This window comes from Nothoprocta perdicaria, unplaced genomic scaffold (genome assembly GCF_003342845.1).
Source record: "Nothoprocta perdicaria isolate Ctin4 unplaced genomic scaffold, notPer1 scaffold_176, whole genome shotgun sequence".
NCBI lineage: Eukaryota > Metazoa > Chordata > Aves > Tinamiformes > Tinamidae > Nothoprocta > Nothoprocta perdicaria.
In genome coordinates, this window is record NW_020454938.1 from 735,634 (window position 1) to 752,090 (window position 16,457).

The following is a 16,457-nucleotide window of genomic DNA, read 5'->3' on the forward strand; positions in this document are numbered from 1 at the left end:
GAGGTGGGATTTGTGGCAAGGATGCATGGATTTGTGGCAAGGATGCATGGATTTATGGCAAGGACGCATAGATTTGGTGCAAGGATGCATGGATTTGGCACAAGGATGCATGGATTTGGCACAAGGAGGTGGGATTTGTGGCAAGGACGCATGGATTTGGCACAAGGATGCATGGATGTGATGCATGGATTTGGGCGCTGCCGCGCGCCCTCCCGCCGCCAGGGGGCGCGTGTGCGGGCGCCGCGGCCCGGCTCGCCTCGCTGGTAGAGCAGAGCGGAAGCGGAAGCCGGGGGCGGCTCTCCCCGTCGCCGCCGCCGCCGCGCTGCCGCCTCTCCCGGTGGCGGAAAGATGGCGGCGGCCATAGAGTGAGCGGCGGCGGCGGGAGCCTGCGGCGGGCGGGCGGGGCGGGGCGGGTCCCGCTCCTCGGCACCCGCGGGCCCGGGGCCGCCGCTCGGCAGGAAGGTGCGAGGGGCCCGCGCGCCCTGCCCGGCGGCCTCAGCCCGCAGCCCCGGCGCTCCCGCCGCCCCCGGTGACCCGCTCCCCCCGCTGGGCCCCGTGTCCCCCCTCAGAGGGCAGGCCCGGCCCCCGCACCCGTCGGGGTCCCCGAGCCCCCGTGACGCCCCTCGTGCTCCCTCCGCGGCAGGGTGAAGATGAAGTAGCCGCCCGACCATGGAGCATGACGCTCCCACCATCAGGCCCCGCCGCATCCAGAACCAGAACGTCATCCACCGCCTGGAGCGCCGGCGCATCAGCTCGGGCAAGGCCGGCACCCACTGGCACCAGGTGCGCGTCTTCCACCAGAACGTCTTCCCCAACTTCACCGTGGTCAACGTGGAGAAGCCGCCGTGCTTCTTGCGCAAGTTCTCCCCCGACGGGCGCTACTTCATCGCCTTCTCCTCGGACCAGACCTCCCTGGAGATCTACGAGTACCAGGGCTGCCAGGCGGCCGAGGACCTGCTGCAGGGCTACGAGGGGGAGATCCTGGCCAACGGCAACGACCAAAGATCTGTCAACATCCGCGGGCGGCTCTTTGAGCGCTTCTTCGTCCTGCTGCACATCACCAACGTGGCCTCCAACGGGGAGCACCTGAACCGCGAGTGCAGCCTCTTCACGGACGACTGTCGCTACGTGATCGTGGGCTCGGCCGCCTACCTGCCCGAGGAGCCTCACCCGCCCTTCTTCGAGGTCTACCGCAACAGCGAGTCCGTGACCCCCAACCCGCGCTCCCCCTTGGAAGACTATTCCCTGCACATCATAGACCTGCACACGGGCCGCCTGTGCGACACGAGGACTTTCAAGTGCGACAAAGTCATCCTGTCCCACAACCAGGGCCTGTACCTCTATAAGAACATCCTGGCCATTCTCTCCGTGCAGCAGCAGACTATTCACGTCTTTCAGGTGACGCCCGAGGGCACCTTCATCGACGTGCGGACCATCGGGCGCTTCTGCTACGAGGACGACCTGCTGACGCTGTCCGCGGTGTATCCCGAGGTGCAGCGGGACACCCAGACGGGCATGGCCAACCCCTACAAAGAGCCCTTCATAAACTCCCTGAAGCACAGGCTGCTGGTGTACCTGTGGCGGAGGGCAGAGCAGGATGGCAGTGCCATAGCAAAGAGAAGGTTCTTCCAGTACTTCGACCAGCTGAGGCAGCTCCGCATGTGGAAGATGCAGCTTTTGGATGAGAACCACCTGTTTATCAAATACACTAGTGAGGATGTGGTCACGCTGCGGGTAACGGACCCGTCACAGGTACTACTGCCTCCCCAGACTGCTTATTGCTTTGGGGCAGCTGCTCTCAAGAATGTCACATTCTCTGAGGTGTATTTCTTAGCCCAGGCTGTAAATGTTCAGTGCATGGGTTGTTCACGACTTCACAGCATGGTTGAGGTTGGAAGGGACCTCTAGAGATCATCTAGATCTAGATCTCCCACCCCCCTGCTCCAGCAGGGACACCCAGAGCACGGGGCACAGGGTGGCACCCAGGCGGGTTTTCCTTCTTGTACCAGCATTTGGTGTCTGTGGTGTGGAGTAACTGAAATATCTTCTTTCTCTCATAATCTCATCACTTTCCCGTCAACAGGGTAGGAGGGAGGAAAGATCTTATGTGGTTATCAAGCCCTCCTTCTCCAGGGACTGTTCCCTGTGCTTTAGAGCACACTTCCCTTTCCCAAATCCCAATTGTTTTTTTTTTTTTTTTAGCTGCTATTTCATATAATACCCTTGCATTGTAGAGATACTCTCACTCTTTTCACACGCATTTTAGAGCATGTTTTTCAAATATAATAGTCTTCATTTTTCCCCAGCAGAATTGCCTTTTCTGCCTACATACTTATGCTTTCAAGCTTCTGTCAGAGTATTTATGATCTCTTGAAATTGGAGTAGCTTCTCTTAGATCTAGCTAATGTGCCAGTTGCTTCTCCTTTAAGTTTAGTACTAAAGAAAGCAAATTAGAGCATATGTAGCTTAGTCAGTGCTGGGTCCTTTCGCGTGTTTCACCACCCTGCAGGTCAGTCCCCTCTCTTCACTAATGCTAGAGACATGGTCTTTTTTTGGTCCCCGTGAGCCTAGCAAGATCATATTTTTCTCTTTTTTTCCCCATTTTTACTCATTTCCAATGAGTACCGATCATTATAAAAATTAGGTGACTGCCACAAAAGCAGCTTTGCTTTTCTGCTGGCTCATAGTACCCTGGGTAACGTTCCTGACAAGAGCCTTGAGCTACCTCCACGTGAAGGTGTGTGGTGCCCCAGGTTCAGCTCTCTGCTGTGGCTGCCAAGGCTTTTGTGCCTCCCTTGCTGCAGTGTGTTCTTGATCTGCTTCACCTGGAGGCTGCTTTCACATGCAGATTGTGGTTGGTTTGTGGCATTCCTCAGGTGCTGCATTTGCTGCTGGAGGAAAACTATTGCTGTACCTGTTTCCTTCAGGAGCTTCCAGGTGCAGAGCTGCCCTGAAGTCCTGCCTAGGTTCAGGCTTTTGTAATTTGTTAGGGCTTCCTCAGGAAAACTTTTTGGCAAAAGAGCTGAATTTCCGAGTTTTCTTTCTCTCATCTGATCACAGAGGAGCCTGAAGCTGCATCTGTTCTCAGGCCCTTTTCTTTCCTTAGACATGAAGAGTCTGGAACTATTTTTTATGCTCTTGGGTTGCATTGTCAGGGTCTGCAGTGAGTCTTTCAGATTTTTCACTGGTGTGTGTGTATAGCCATAACTTGCTCCCTGTTCTAGGCTTGTATTTTATGTTTGGTGGCTTTATTTCCCCCCCCCCTTCTGCCACCTGTGCAGTGCTGTTCCTCTGCCCGTGCATTACAGGTGCTGCTCAAATGCAGTGAGAAGTTTTTCTGCTCAGGGGCATCCTACTGATGGGTCTGCCTCTTAAATACAAACTTTCCTGGGCCAGGTTAAGGTTGAAAGATATTCCTTGCAGCCTTTGAGGATGTAAATATTTTTCCTTTTGCTGTCACCTCTGTTCCAACCCTTTCCTTACCTTGGGCAGTAATTTAGTGAGTGATCTCATCTAGTGCTGTACAGCGTGGAGTGGGGAGGGAGCTGGAGTATATTCTCACATTTGTTTGGAGTCTGTAAAACAATAACCCTTGTAAAATTTATGGGGGGTGGAGTGAAAAGGTGTTTGGAGCTTGGACTGAACCACCCTGAGGGCCACGTCCTGTGTGCAGGCTGCAGCTGGGGAGGTGGGAGGGGGGCAATATTTGGGTCCATTTTAAGAGTGGTCTCAATGCCACGTGAGAAGGAGAGCTCACAGGAGATAAGGATCTGCAGAGGGTTTAAGGACAGGACTTATAGTTGTTTTTTACTTGCCTTTTGGGAGGGGGCTCAAAAGCAGTGTATTAAGAGACCGCATAGTTTAGAAAGGTATTTGGTTCTTTGGGCTTTTAGTGTTCAATACAAAAATTGTCTGAAAGCTTAGAGATCCTCAGGACAGGCCAGAGTGAGTAGGATGGGAGGGATCCTGCTGACACTGCTCGGAGTTGTTTGGGAGCAGGAGGTGAAACATTCAGAGACTGCCTGCATTGACAGGAGGCTTAGCCAGGCACACAGACACGCAGAGCCACGCGCTTATGCCAAGGGAGTTACTTACCGCGTTGAGGTAGGGACAAGTTCTTACTTTGGGGTGACAGAAATCAGCCCTCCCCTCTTACAGAGAGCTGCCCTCAGTGAGCAGGGATGAAACCTGCCCCTTCCCAAGGGGATGGGAATAACGTTTCGGTCCAAGGTCACGTTTTGCCCTGGTGCTTCTTTGTTGATACCATGACACACTGCCCATCCGCAGCGTGGTCCATGGCTCTTCTTGCATCAAAGTGCTGGTATTAAGAAGTAGTAGTTCACATTCTTCCCATTTTCATTTCTATGCCAGCGGGATACCGGGAGGACACAGCTTCTTGCAGGCAGTGGTGTAGTGCACGCTACGCTAGAAGGGCTCATCTGAGTGACATGGAAATATTGGGAAGAGGAACAAAATAATGTCTTTACATAGAGAAAAAATAACTTGTTATCAGCTAGCACTGCATTTAGAATCATTTTATTAGCAGGAAAGAACATTAAATTTGGTATTTCAGGTAGCATTGTAGGTTTGGTGGAGGGCAGAAATGTTGACATCCAGTTTGAGACAAAAAGTTGGAAGGCCACTAAGTATCTCCCATAATTAGCCACATCGCCCTTAATAGTTGGTTGATTTGGTATCTTTTGAGGTGTTTGAATTAGTGTGAGGGATGTGGGATTCTTCTGTGCTAATGAGGCTGGGCTTGAGGTTATGTACAGGAAAAAGGGAAGAGGATGTGGGATGTGTGCCGCGTGTGTGCTCTCCTGGTAACCATTTCCTCTGCTCACAGCCATCGTTCTTCGTCGTGTACAACATGGTGACCACGGAGGTTATTGCTGTGTTTGAGAATACGTCCGATGAGCTGCTGGAGCTGTTTGAGAACTTCTGTGACCTCTTCAGGAACGCCACCCTGCACAGCGAGGCGGTGCAGTTCCCCTGCTCCGCTTCCAGCAACAACTTTGCCAGGCAGATCCAGCGCCGGTGAGCATTCCGAGCAGGCTCCGTCCTGCCTACGCACCAACCCGTCCTGCTCAGCTGAAGGCCTGTATCAAATGGCAGAGGCAGCCTTGAGAAAACCCAGGAAAAGGAGAGGGAATTTTAAGGGAAGTGTTACTGGCTCTTTGGGTTATAAATCCCTTGGGGATTATTAAAGCAGTACTGCCCAATAGTGAGAGCCGTGCAGATAAGGATTGTCAAGATGCCAGCATCACCTGCGTGGATTTATTTAGCCAAGTGACATTCTCCAAGCTTAATGTACATCATGTTGTGCTCTGCAGCGTTTTCTGCAACATTAGTGAAAGGCTTTTGACTCTTGTTAAACTCTGCTGTGAGAAAAGGCACTTACCTGCCCGAAGTTGTTATGAAAGCTGAACAAAAAGTAACCAGGGTTTCTAGATTGGGTTTTCACAGTCAAATATGGCCTTCATAAGGCAGAGTGTGTTATTTCCCTTGGAATGTATTTTTATGCGACTCGGACTGTCTTGCTCTTCCAGTGACTGTTTGACTTCCTTCTGGCAGTCATTTATGGGGATGAAACTTCTGTTTGTTCCAGCTTGCTGTAATATAATGGGAGGAAGTTGACTTGGCCTGTAGCTTTCTAGAGCTCTCTGCTGTGAAATCCCCATTGCTTAGTGGGGAGGGAGAGAGCTTACTGGCTGGAGACACCTGAAGAGCAAGTCCAGACTTGGGTTAAAATAAAGGAGAATCTTTTCACCCCTTTGGCTATAAGGATCTGACAGTGCTTACCTGTTGTGGCAGGGTATATTAGTGCTTTATTCACAGTGAGCTGGCTTTTGGCTCAGTATTGCTGGTCAAAGGGGAATGTTTTACTGTCCCAGATGTAAGACGTTCATGCTGCTGATCTGAGCATTGTGGAAAGCTCAAATTTTACTTGGAAAGAAAAATCCAACCTGTGTTAATCTGTTCACTGGGATGGGCTTTCAGGTTAGTGTAGTGCCTGAAGAGCTGGAGGCTTCTCTTCAAGGTTCTTCCTATCTAGGGTTACTCCCTTTATGCACTGGAGGGAATTGTTAATTGTTAAGGGCTCAACTGTTGGTGCAAAAACTCTGGCTTTTGCTTATGCTTTTTCCAGGCTTCATGATAAAACTTGGACTGACTGATAAGCTGTTAATCCATCTCTCCCTGTATCTGATTCTGCTGCTTTCCTGTACTGCGGAGCAGCTGGGGCCAGACCTTGGAGAATGGGCAGCATCTTGTCCTGTCAGCTTGGGCTTTCAGAGCAGGAACAGTAGTGAAGAGGGAGGATATAAAGGTCACAGAGAGGGAACTGGTCGATGGCTGAATTGGTGTGATACATCTGTGGAAATTAGCTCTTTAGTTCTTATGTTGCTGCTGTTTCCCTCTCCATCATTTTTAAGCTCTGGCTTTTGCAAGTCAAGGCTGTTTCTTGGTTTGCTGCAGGTTCAAAGACACTATTGTGAATGCCAAGTACGGAGGGCACACGGAGGCCGTGCGGAGGCTGCTGGGCCAGCTTCCCATCAGCGCCCAGTCCTACAGCGGCAGCCCATACCTCGACCTCTCCCTTTTCAGCTATGATGACAAGTGGGTGTCAGTCATGGAGCGGCCCAAGACCTGCGGTGATCATCCTATAAGGTAAGGAGCAGGCTGGGAAGCTTTGTGTGAGGAGAACGGTGTGAGAGTGACTCCGAGTTGCCCCAGCCCCACGGCATCAAATGTGCAAGTGAGGGTGGCTCAGTGACTTTCTTCTGATATAACTTGACCAGCAAGTGGTGGTGGTCTTCCTGTAATAGGAAAGCCAGATGTAAGGGTTGGTCTGAATCTTTTATCTGTGTCTTGGTGCTGGCAGCAGGAATAAGGTTGCAGGGTGTCTTGCAGAAGCACTGGGACTGTTTATTCTCATTTGTTGGCTGCAGCCATGGCCACAAGATGAACCAGTTAAGAATCCAATATCTTCTTCCTGAAAGTCTCAAAGGTTCCAACTTTTCCAGGCAAAGAATCTTTCCTATTATAGTACTGGAAAATCAGAATGAACCTGGGCTCTAAAACAAAGAGAGACCTCTGTGTGTAAGTGCTTTGTATAGTGACTGCCCACGTGTGGAGGACTCGGCCAGCCTGGGGAGGCCTTTCTGGCCTGTTTCCCAACTTGATTTTCATCAGTGCATTCTCACAACGTGGTTTCATGTCTCCCCTGGCCTTGCCTCAGGTGTCAGGAAACCTCTGATTATTCCTGCACTCCCCAATTCCCAAATTATCTATATTTAATTGATTTTCTGCTGGTGTGGTTTGATTTGATCTCCAGCTCCCATGAAATGTGCAGAGAAAAGCCTGCCCTCTCCCCCGTTTCATGCTTCACGTTGAGAAGACTCTGAGGGCAGCATCTGTCTGCCAGCACCAACCTGTGCACAGCTCCCACGGACAAAAGGGAGCAAAACCACTCCTTTAATGCAGTCACGTCTTTGTAGTAAACAAGGCAAAGTGCCACCTTCCCTCCCTCCCTCTGCTGAGCACCTCGTGTTGCAGAACCTGAGCTTTTAAAGCTCAAAGCTGGGCAGAGTCAATTAGGGCTTGAATGGGGCCTCAGAGCAGCAATGCTTTTGGTTTGGGGAAAGTAAAGAGAGGATCAGGCACCAGCCTTAACTGTTCAGTAGCTGGAATAGCGCTGCTGTGGTTCTCACATGCAAAAAAGGGAATTTAATAAAATAACGCAGCTGTGTTGTGACTGGAAGGCTTGGAAATGACAGGACGTAGGGTTTGTAATGTAAGCCCAGAATAGGTTGGGGTGCAAAACGTTCCAGCAAGTAGGGGTGTTGTGGTTCTGCCAGGACATGTGTGGTTTGCAGGTGTCCATTTTACACGGGAGCTTCAGCACCTCCGTGGTGTTTAACCCTTACTGCCTTTCTGCATCCCAGGAGGTTCAACTCTGATCCCTGGTTACTTGAGAGACCGAGGTGGTTTTTTCTCTTTTGGGAATGTCTCTGTCACTGCCATTTTGCAGAGGCTTTTCAAGGGGGTTGAAGATAAATTCACTGGGTGAAAGGATGGGGCTTGCGAGGAAGAGGCTCTAACTCAGCCTTACCCATAATAGGTGGTCTCTAAATTCCATCTAGGTGGTTAATAAGGGGAACTATTTAACCAAAAAAAGGGTCTGTAGATAAATCTCCCATTTTCATATGGTTTGAAAAGGCTAGTCTTGCTGTTTCTGTTGACACACAATTTTATATTTCAGTGCCTAATTTATCCGCAGAGTGAGAGCCCATGGAAATGGCCTCTGATTGCAGAGCACTTTTAAAAATAGATTTAAAAATACCAAACTGAGCACATCTTTGAGATTACAGGAGCTTCATCTTGAGCAGTAAATTATGGTGAACTGGGGAGAGAGAGGAGCTGGCCAGAGGCTGTGCTTTATTTAAAGAATGACCTTCCACATACATAACCCTGTGTAGGAGGGAATGGGCTTTTTAAAAAGCCAAATACCAAGATTGTGACTTTCTTGCTGGGTTCGCGTGTGTAATTTTCGAGCAGAACTGGCTGGCACTTTGATTCAGAGGAAGGGAGAGGAGAGTGGCCCTCCAGGAAGAACCTGAGGGTCTCAATAGGCTGCGTCGTTGAAATGTGGAGTGTGTCTGCTCCTGAAACAGCACTGCCTGTGTCTGCCAGCACCGGCTCTATCAGGCTGAGAGCTGAGTGCTTCGTATTGCCCGCGGAGGGGAAATGTGCTCTCATATTAAAAGCATTCTCTGAATTAAAACCAGAGCAAAATTCAAAATACCCTCATGTACAAAGTAGCCATGGAAAAAGAAAAAGCTGGGGGCTGGAATGATGATTCTGTGCCTAAGGCTGAAAGGGACAGAACACAATCTGAGGAACTGAGCTAACTTCCAGGGGAGACTTGAGCCCTGTTAGTCAGAGCCTGCTGCTCCGCGAAGGTCCCACATCCCGCAAATCTCCAGCAGAGTCTTGGGGACAGCGGGATCAGAGTCCCCTGATCCTGCAGCAGGGAAGAATATTTACCTGAGCTGAGCTCTACTCTGCAGAGCGAGCACGTGCTCTGCTATGCAGGAGAGGCTTAAGAAGTGAAGAGTTTTCTGGAACTGTCTCTCTCAAGTGCTGTTTGTCTCATCCCCAAGCAATGTTCCCTTCTTGCTTAACCCGTGTCCCAGAATTTGGCTGTTCAGAGACACAATTGAACTTCTTCATACCCACAGGCAGGTGACAGCAGAAGGAGACACCCATTTTTCTTTATATCTGCCCTTGCTGTGTCTGTCTGAGTGCTGTCCACTAAGTGTTTCCTGTCCAGGCTGTCTTGTTGATGAGTATTTGTTGGAAATCGGAAGGGAACTGCCAAGCCTGGCTCAAGCTGAGCTGACTGGGAGCAGAGCTGGAGTAGCAACATTCACCTTCCTCTCCTGAACAGGAATGTAGCAAGGCACGATCACAGTAGGGTGAAGGCCACCTCACAGCATGAGGAGAGGGGAAGGATGGACTTAGAGTTGGAGAGAAGTGAGCTCAGTTCTGTGCAGCGTGTCTGTCGTGAGGGTCAAGGGGAGCTGCATGCATTGAGAGAGCATAAAGAGCAAGCGCAGGTGGAGTCTGAGCTTATTTCTTCTGGTGAAATCAGCCAAAGCCACCAAAATGAAAAGCAGAGTTCTCTCTCTGGTGATACTAAAATGAAGACAAGTCTTTTCCTAGACAGTGGAAAACTAACTCCCCTGGAAGAAACTTGCATGTGTAGCCAAGAGCTGGACCCCCCGGCTGAGGATCTCCTGGCTCTGGGAGGCTACCAGAGCTTGAACTTGGCATTTGTTGCAGCTTGTGAGGAGCCCAGATGGCAGCCAATAGTCAGGAACAACCATGACTGACGTTCTCTTCCTTTCAGATTTTACGCTCGTGACTCCGGCCTCCTGAAGTTCGAAATCCAGGCGGGCCTGCTGGGGCGACCCATCAACCACACGGTGCGGCGCCTGGTCGCCTTCACCTTCCACCCCTTCGAGCCCTTTGCCATCTCGGTGCAGCGCACCAACGCCGAGTACGTGGTCAACTTCCACATGCGCCACAGCTGCACGTAGCGCCGGAGGCGGCCGGGGCGGCTGCTGCCCCCGGCCCCGGGCCCTGCCACACGCACCAAAGCCACACGCGCCTGCTAGGAAACCAAAGCAGCGCTCCCGGCGGGAGGCCTGGCCTGGGAGCTGCTGCCAAGCAGCACCTCACGAGGCCAGGCCGCTCCAGCTGCGTCTGTGAATGGTTCTCCTGATTCCATCCGTTCAGACCACAGAGGTTTCCGTTGCATTAAGCACTGCTGTTGTTCCCTGTTCTTGCTGATGAGCAAAGCGTAGCTGAGATTCCTGTCTCGCTTTCCCACCGGCTGTCCATTCTCCTCTCCTGTTGGCTGGCTTAGGATGGCAAAGATGGAGCTTTGCAGTGTGTGGAGTGCTCCCTTCTGCACTGATGCTCTTCTGCCTTGTTGAGACAATCGGCCTGTCTTGGAGGGAATGGATATAAGCCACGGTGGGGGCTTGGAATTACAGCTACCCATAGTTGTACCTGCAGTATTACTAGGGAAATGAAATCCTGTTCTCATTCACACAATCTCCTCCCCTGATTTTAATATGCAAGAGGTTAGGAAGGAAAGGTCTGAGAAATCCCTGGAATTAGGAGAGGTGAGGTGTTTTCCTGACTCTTATGCAAGTCACTTAATCTTTGTGCCTTAGTTTCTGTCAAGCCCCTCACTGGAAGGCGATGTGTTAATACCAGAGAGCCAGGGCAGCTGTGTCTGCAGCGTAGGAAGAGGTGGGTACAGCAGAAAGATGGGTGGCTGAGAAGGGTGTGGGGAGCAACAGCAGCTCCTTCGCCACGTCCAAGGACTTGTGTCAGCAGAGGAGGAACAAATCCTTGTGGGCACCTGCTGATTCTGCTGCTGAGAGGAAGGGAGACCTAACTTTTGGCACCATCCTGCATATTGGCCCTGTGAACATGGAGATTTAGTAGCATTTGGGTTTCCCCGGAAAGGAGGGAGGAGACCCGAATTCATTTGCATTGCTGCAGATTTGCAGTTGAGAGTTTGTTAACCTGTGTTGCTTATGTTCCCTTGTCTGATCCGCTGTTCTCTGTGAGAACCCGATTTGCTGTGCCCAGTCTTCAAAGCACAGCTGGCTGGGGCATCATACTTGGCTTGATATAGACTGGACTGCTGCAGCATCTCTGCTGTCTATGAAATAAGCTTCTCGATGTGATTTTTCTTTTCTTTTTTTTTTTTTTTTAACATACCACTATGGGCTGGTGGGGACACCATCCTGCCCTTCTCTGTTAAAAATGTAATTTTTGGTTCTTGCTTGACGTTAGGTTTCGCTGCCTACCAGTTGGTTGTAGGCACAGATGTCCTCGGCAGTGCCGGGTGCTCAGCTGGGAGCTTCTCTGGTCCTGTCCCCGCGAGAGGTACAGAGCAGACACTAGGAAATTGGTGCTTTATACATGGGGAGACCCTTACTTGAAACTACCCTGCTGGTGTCTTGTCTGCGCCGCGGTGAGCCCTGCTGTGGATGATGTATTTTGGCCGTGTGCCCGAGAAGAATGATTTTGAGGTCATGCATTCATTTTGCATAGGAATGGACTGGAAAATAACTGTTTAGCTGCTGGTGCCTGGATATGGTGAAAATATCTGACCTCAGTGGGGGGCACTGGCTCCTCGTATCAGCCTCCGGACCCATGTCTCTCATCCTGGCCTTGCTAAACCTGTTTCTGGGGCAAGACACCGTCTCTCACTGCTCTTTCCCTGGTGTTTGCACTGTTGGTATCTCAGGTCTGTCAGCAGCGACTTCGAGTCGGAAGAGTAATAGAGGGGGTGTGAGGCCACACGTGCTTTTAGCAACAGGTTGCTCTCCATCTAATAACACTATATGTCAAGATTTTAGGGTTTTTCTTCTATGACTTGTTCTTCAAACACATTTAATTAAAGCTCCAAGTGGGGAATCATTTGCACATTGTAGATCATGGAATTACCTTCTTCCTGCACCACTCTCACATATGCTCACACTTCTAGTATGAGGGTTTTTCTTTCCTACTACTTTTCCAGAGCTCTCGGCAGCTCCATCCAAAATTGGTTTTACTCCTTGGTGTGTCAGTCCAGGACATTAATGCTTATTCAAATAGCGGTTTGGTTTCCATTTAATTTTTTTTTTCCATTTAATTTTTTTTTTTTTTTAGGTGGAAAAAATATAAATCAGTTCAGCATTTTTGCAGTAGGGGCTTTTGCCAGATTCAGGCTGCCCTACATGAAGCAGAGAGCATGACACATGATAGGTCTTGAGGCTGAGAGACAAGATATCTGTTCTCAGCTCTGCCGTTTAAATTGTTCTGTGACTGGGGGCAAATCACTTCCTGTTCCAGCTGGTGTTTTCTTCTCTGTAAATGAGGCCAAAAAACATATTTTCAGCTTTTGTAAAACACTTTGAGATTCATGGATAAAAAGTGCTGGATAAGTGCTAAGTATTTTCTTATTATGTTTGCAGACAAACTGATTGATCATTCTGAGTACTAATTGCCTTGGAGTAGCATTGCAGATTCTCTGGCCATGGCTGCTGCATTTTATATCTACAACAGAGTTAATTTTATTACAGAGATGTTTTGAAAGAAAAGTCTCTCATGCTTGAAATTTTGATTCTTTTATTTAAGTGTGCGTGATGGGGAGGGTGGGTGGAAAGGGATAGATATTTTCTACATATTTTTACTAGGTTAGAATGAAGATTTGTTAGTAATACAAAACAAAAATGGAAATAAACAGAATTTGCTTTAAGAGTCTGATCTGTTGTCTCTGTTTTCAAAAAAAAATCCTAGTGCTGCACCTGGAAGTCACTTTGTGAGGAAGAGGTGGCGTGTGTGTGTTTGGCTAGACAGCCATTTCGTGTGTTTGCTGCCTCTTCCTCGGCGTCTGGAGTGATAACATGCTCATGAAAATTCCTTCCTCAGGCATTTACGTGCTATTGCAGATTTCTTGTTTGGTTTCAGTCCCCATGAGCTAATGCTGAGGGAGGAGTGGTTGGGATCCTTTAATTTGTGTTTCCCGTTTTGTTGTCTCTTCCTGATCTGACTTGTGTTCGGAGACTTTTCTTTAGGTTCATCCATAGCGACTGTCTCGTCTTGCAGCTGTTGCCTGGCGATGCTCCGTGATGGAGAGGTAAAAGCTGAACAAGGTGTCTGGCTTGGCAGAAGAGCTGTCATCTCCCCAATGCTCTTAGGTTGGGCTATAGCACTTGGAGTTTTCAGCTGTGTCCTGCTCCCAGAGGCAGCTTTGCGGGATGCAGTGTCCGAGAACTAGGAAAAACCTCCTGCCAAAAGCTCAGGATCTCCTACCCCACCGCTGCCCTGTGACAAGCCGTCACTGCAGGTGCTCACAGAACTCACACGTACAGGGACATCTCGGGCATGGCAGCAGCTCAGCCCCCAGCAGCTTTCCTTTGAACCTTTCCTCCCTTTATGCGCATGCAATTTTTTTCTGATGCTTTCTTTTGAAGACTTTGAGCGTATCAGAACGGCGGGAGAGTTTTCTGCTCTTGAGCTATTGCTCTTCAGGTCAAATAAGCATTTCCTTGCCATGTAGTGCCTGACTTGCAAAGCTCGTTTGACTGGCAGCAGAATCTCACTGGATTTTTTTTACTTCTTCTGTCACTTGTGCTGTTTCTTATATAAACAAGATCAAGACAACGAGTCACAGAAATCACAATAGGATCAAACCTATGTACTCGTTAATGGTGTGTCCCTGCTAAAAACTCCTTTCAATTAACCTTCCAGCACTCGGTGACAGTCCATGACTTAGCCCCTTATGTCTCCTGTGTGCTACATGGCCTTGCTTCTGCTCAGGTGCTGGCATGTGTCTGTTTTGTTTCCCTTGGTCTCTCAACCTAGCGAAAAGAAACATGTTTTTGATGCTTTAGGGATTCTCCGTATTTGTGTGTCTTGCTCCTGCGTCCTCTGCCTCGCCTTTTTCTGCTATTCTTTTCCTGCAGGATCTCTCAGCACTGTGGAAGGACAGATGGAGCAAAGCGAGGGAGGCCTTTTAAAGGCTGGAAGGCAATGGGATTTGTGGTCATCCAATGGTTGTTCTTCACGTGGGAATATTTATTAGGAAGGGGCCCACCGTGGAGCCCACAGGTGGTTGTGGGGACAAGCAACACAACAGAGTTTTGAGGATTTCCTCCTGTGTGGCTCTCAGAGCATCAGTCCAGGTGCCCACCATCAAATTGTACCTCGATCTTGCTAGTATGACTAAAAGCTTTTCCAGCCAACTCCAGTTTTTGAGATGGGAATTATGAAAGGCTGTGTGCTTTTTTGTTTTTGATTTATTTTTCTTTTTTTCCTCCTTTCCTCTCTCCCAGGCTGCGGGGAATGTGGGCTGAGTTGGGCTGTGCAAAACCAGTCATTGCAGCGGTAACAGACTAGCACTACCCACCAGCTCGGCTGACTGCTCATCAGGCAGTGGTGTCCCCTGCTAGAGCTGTTTGCTCGCTAAGCTCTGATTAGCTTTTGTTTCTCCCAGAGCAGCAACCGGGGAGGAGCTGTACTTACTGTGTACGAAAATGAGTTCTTAGAAAAATACCAGTGTGAATTGCACAGGCTCTTTTTTTAGTGTTATGACACAAAAAAATACTACAGCAGCAGTAGACTAGCAGTTTGGAAGCTGGTAACTCATGGATGATGACAGTGTTCCTGTGTGAGAAGAGGAAAAGTACCAGCTGCCTTAGGCTGTGCTACAACATCTAGGGAACGTGCTGGTTTGCTTGGCAGGGGAGGACAGGCCCACGGGTGTTAGTGGGTTCATGAGCAGTGCTGCTTTCTTACTGCCCTTCTGGTTTCCTCTCTCCCACCTCCTTCCATCACACACCTTCTAGCAGTGGCACTTGGCTCATGTGGTGATGCTGCCTTGTCTCTGTTTTTCTAGGAAGTCGAAGATACCTGAAAGCTTGAGGACAATTTTAGAGGAGGTGGGATAATTGTGAGTATGGTGGGGAGGTGACCACCGGTCCCTGGTGTCCTTGGTACCCCAGGGGAGGCAGGTCTCTGAGGAGAGGTCCTGGGGCAGCTTTCCTAGAGGAGCAGCAGCAAGCTGGGCCTCTGCAAGAGGAAACTGGGGTAGAAATTGCAGTGAGGCAATGGGAAGTTGTGGGAGAAGAATGTCTGAAAACGTCTGGTGCTTTCTGCCGTGCCTGGATGCGAACTGGAGTCTTTGGAAGAGCTCCTTTTTTTGACATTGATGGAACTAGATTGAATCCATCCTGTTCAAAGCCAGAAACATGTTGCCGCTTTGCTGTCCTTCTCATGGCTTCTCCTCAGCAACTTTCATCCTGAAGGAGCCCAGGAGCCCCTTGGTGCCACCAACCAACCCACCCTGTCTGGGCGGCTGCTTCGTGCTTTCCTGCAGCCGCCTCCTTCCCGCCCTGCGTACTTGGGCTATGGAGATCCCCCACTTCCAGTGCCACAGGAAGGCGCCGTGGGGTGGCAGGGAGGCGGCGGGATGGGGTTGTGGGTGTCAGCAGGAGGAGCGGGCCGCGCTGCGCGCCCTCCATGCGCCTCTTTGTGGAGCCGGACATGTGATGGGCGCTCGGTGCTCCTGCGAGGCGCCCGGAGGATCCAGGGCGGATTAGATGTTCCCGCCCGCCTCCGGGCCGCGTCACCATGGCAACGGGCGCCAGGGCCGTCCGCATGGAAACGTCCTTGGGTGCCGGCCCGGGCAGGGTGGCCAGGCCAGGCGGCAGCGCGGCCTGTGTGGGGAGCGCCCGGCTGTGGGGGGCTGTGTCCCCCGTCACACGCCCGCGTCACCCCTGTCTCTGCCCTGCTGCCTCAGCCGCCAGGGGCCCTTTCCGTTTCCTTTCCATGCCGCCCCGTTTCCTGGCTGTCCCAGCTTTGATCCGCTGCGCTGATCCCCGCGGCGCTGGCTGGGCCGCTGCGTCAGCCCTTAATGCAGGGAAAATCCCCGCTCTGGCGGGAGCAGCTGGCTGCCAAACAAGGTCTCTGGTGGCACAGGGTGGGCGAGTGTCGTGGTGACAGCATGGTCGGCCCATTGCCTTCACACAGCGAGGTCGGAGCTCGTCTCTCCTGGCCCCCGTCCCCAGAGACTGGCTCTGCCCACACCACCGAGGATCCCAGGTAGGTTTCCCACAGTCTCACCCGGGTGTTTGGCAGCCACGTTGCTGTTCTTGCTAGATGCTTTTGGTGGACATCTTCCAAGCTGGCCATGCTGTCTCTGTTCTGGTGGTTGCTGTGACGGGGCCATTCCATCCAAACGTGTCCAAGGCCAGATCGTTTTGGTGGATGTCCCGGTGCTGAAGCAGGCTGTTTTTCTCGTCTGCTGTCCTGCTGTCTTTCACGCTGTGCTCCGTACATCCTTCTTGCCGTGTTTCCAAGGCTATGCTGGTGGCCTTTGGTCCTCG

At 50.7% G+C, this 16,457-nt stretch overlaps 1 protein-coding gene across 1 annotated transcript; it reads left to right on the top strand.

Moving 5' to 3' along the window:
• The first annotated feature begins 350 nt into the window (after nt 1-350).
• DET1 (DET1, COP1 ubiquitin ligase partner) lies at nt 351-10,103 on the top strand. The gene is made up of 5 exons (XM_026036305.1): nt 351-365; nt 644-1,752; nt 4,847-5,037; nt 6,478-6,669; nt 9,914-10,103. Exons 2-5 carry the CDS (start codon nt 670-672, stop codon nt 10,101-10,103), a joined length of 1,656 nt encoding a protein of 551 aa, XP_025892090.1. The 5' UTR covers nt 351-365; nt 644-669.
• Nucleotides 10,104-16,457: the final 6,354 nt, after the last annotated feature.

Excerpts from the sequence above, each read along its gene's own strand:
- DET1 (XM_026036305.1), top strand. The coding sequence starts at position 670 with ATGGAGCATGACGCTCCCACCATCAGGCCCCGCCGCATCCAGAACCAG. Across the intron at positions 5,038-6,477 it reads GCCAGGCAGATCCAGCGCCG|GTTCAAAGACACTATTGTGA; the intron begins GTGAGCATTCCG and ends GGTTTGCTGCAG. Across the intron at positions 6,670-9,913 it reads TGCGGTGATCATCCTATAAG|ATTTTACGCTCGTGACTCCG; the intron begins GTAAGGAGCAGG and ends TCTTCCTTTCAG.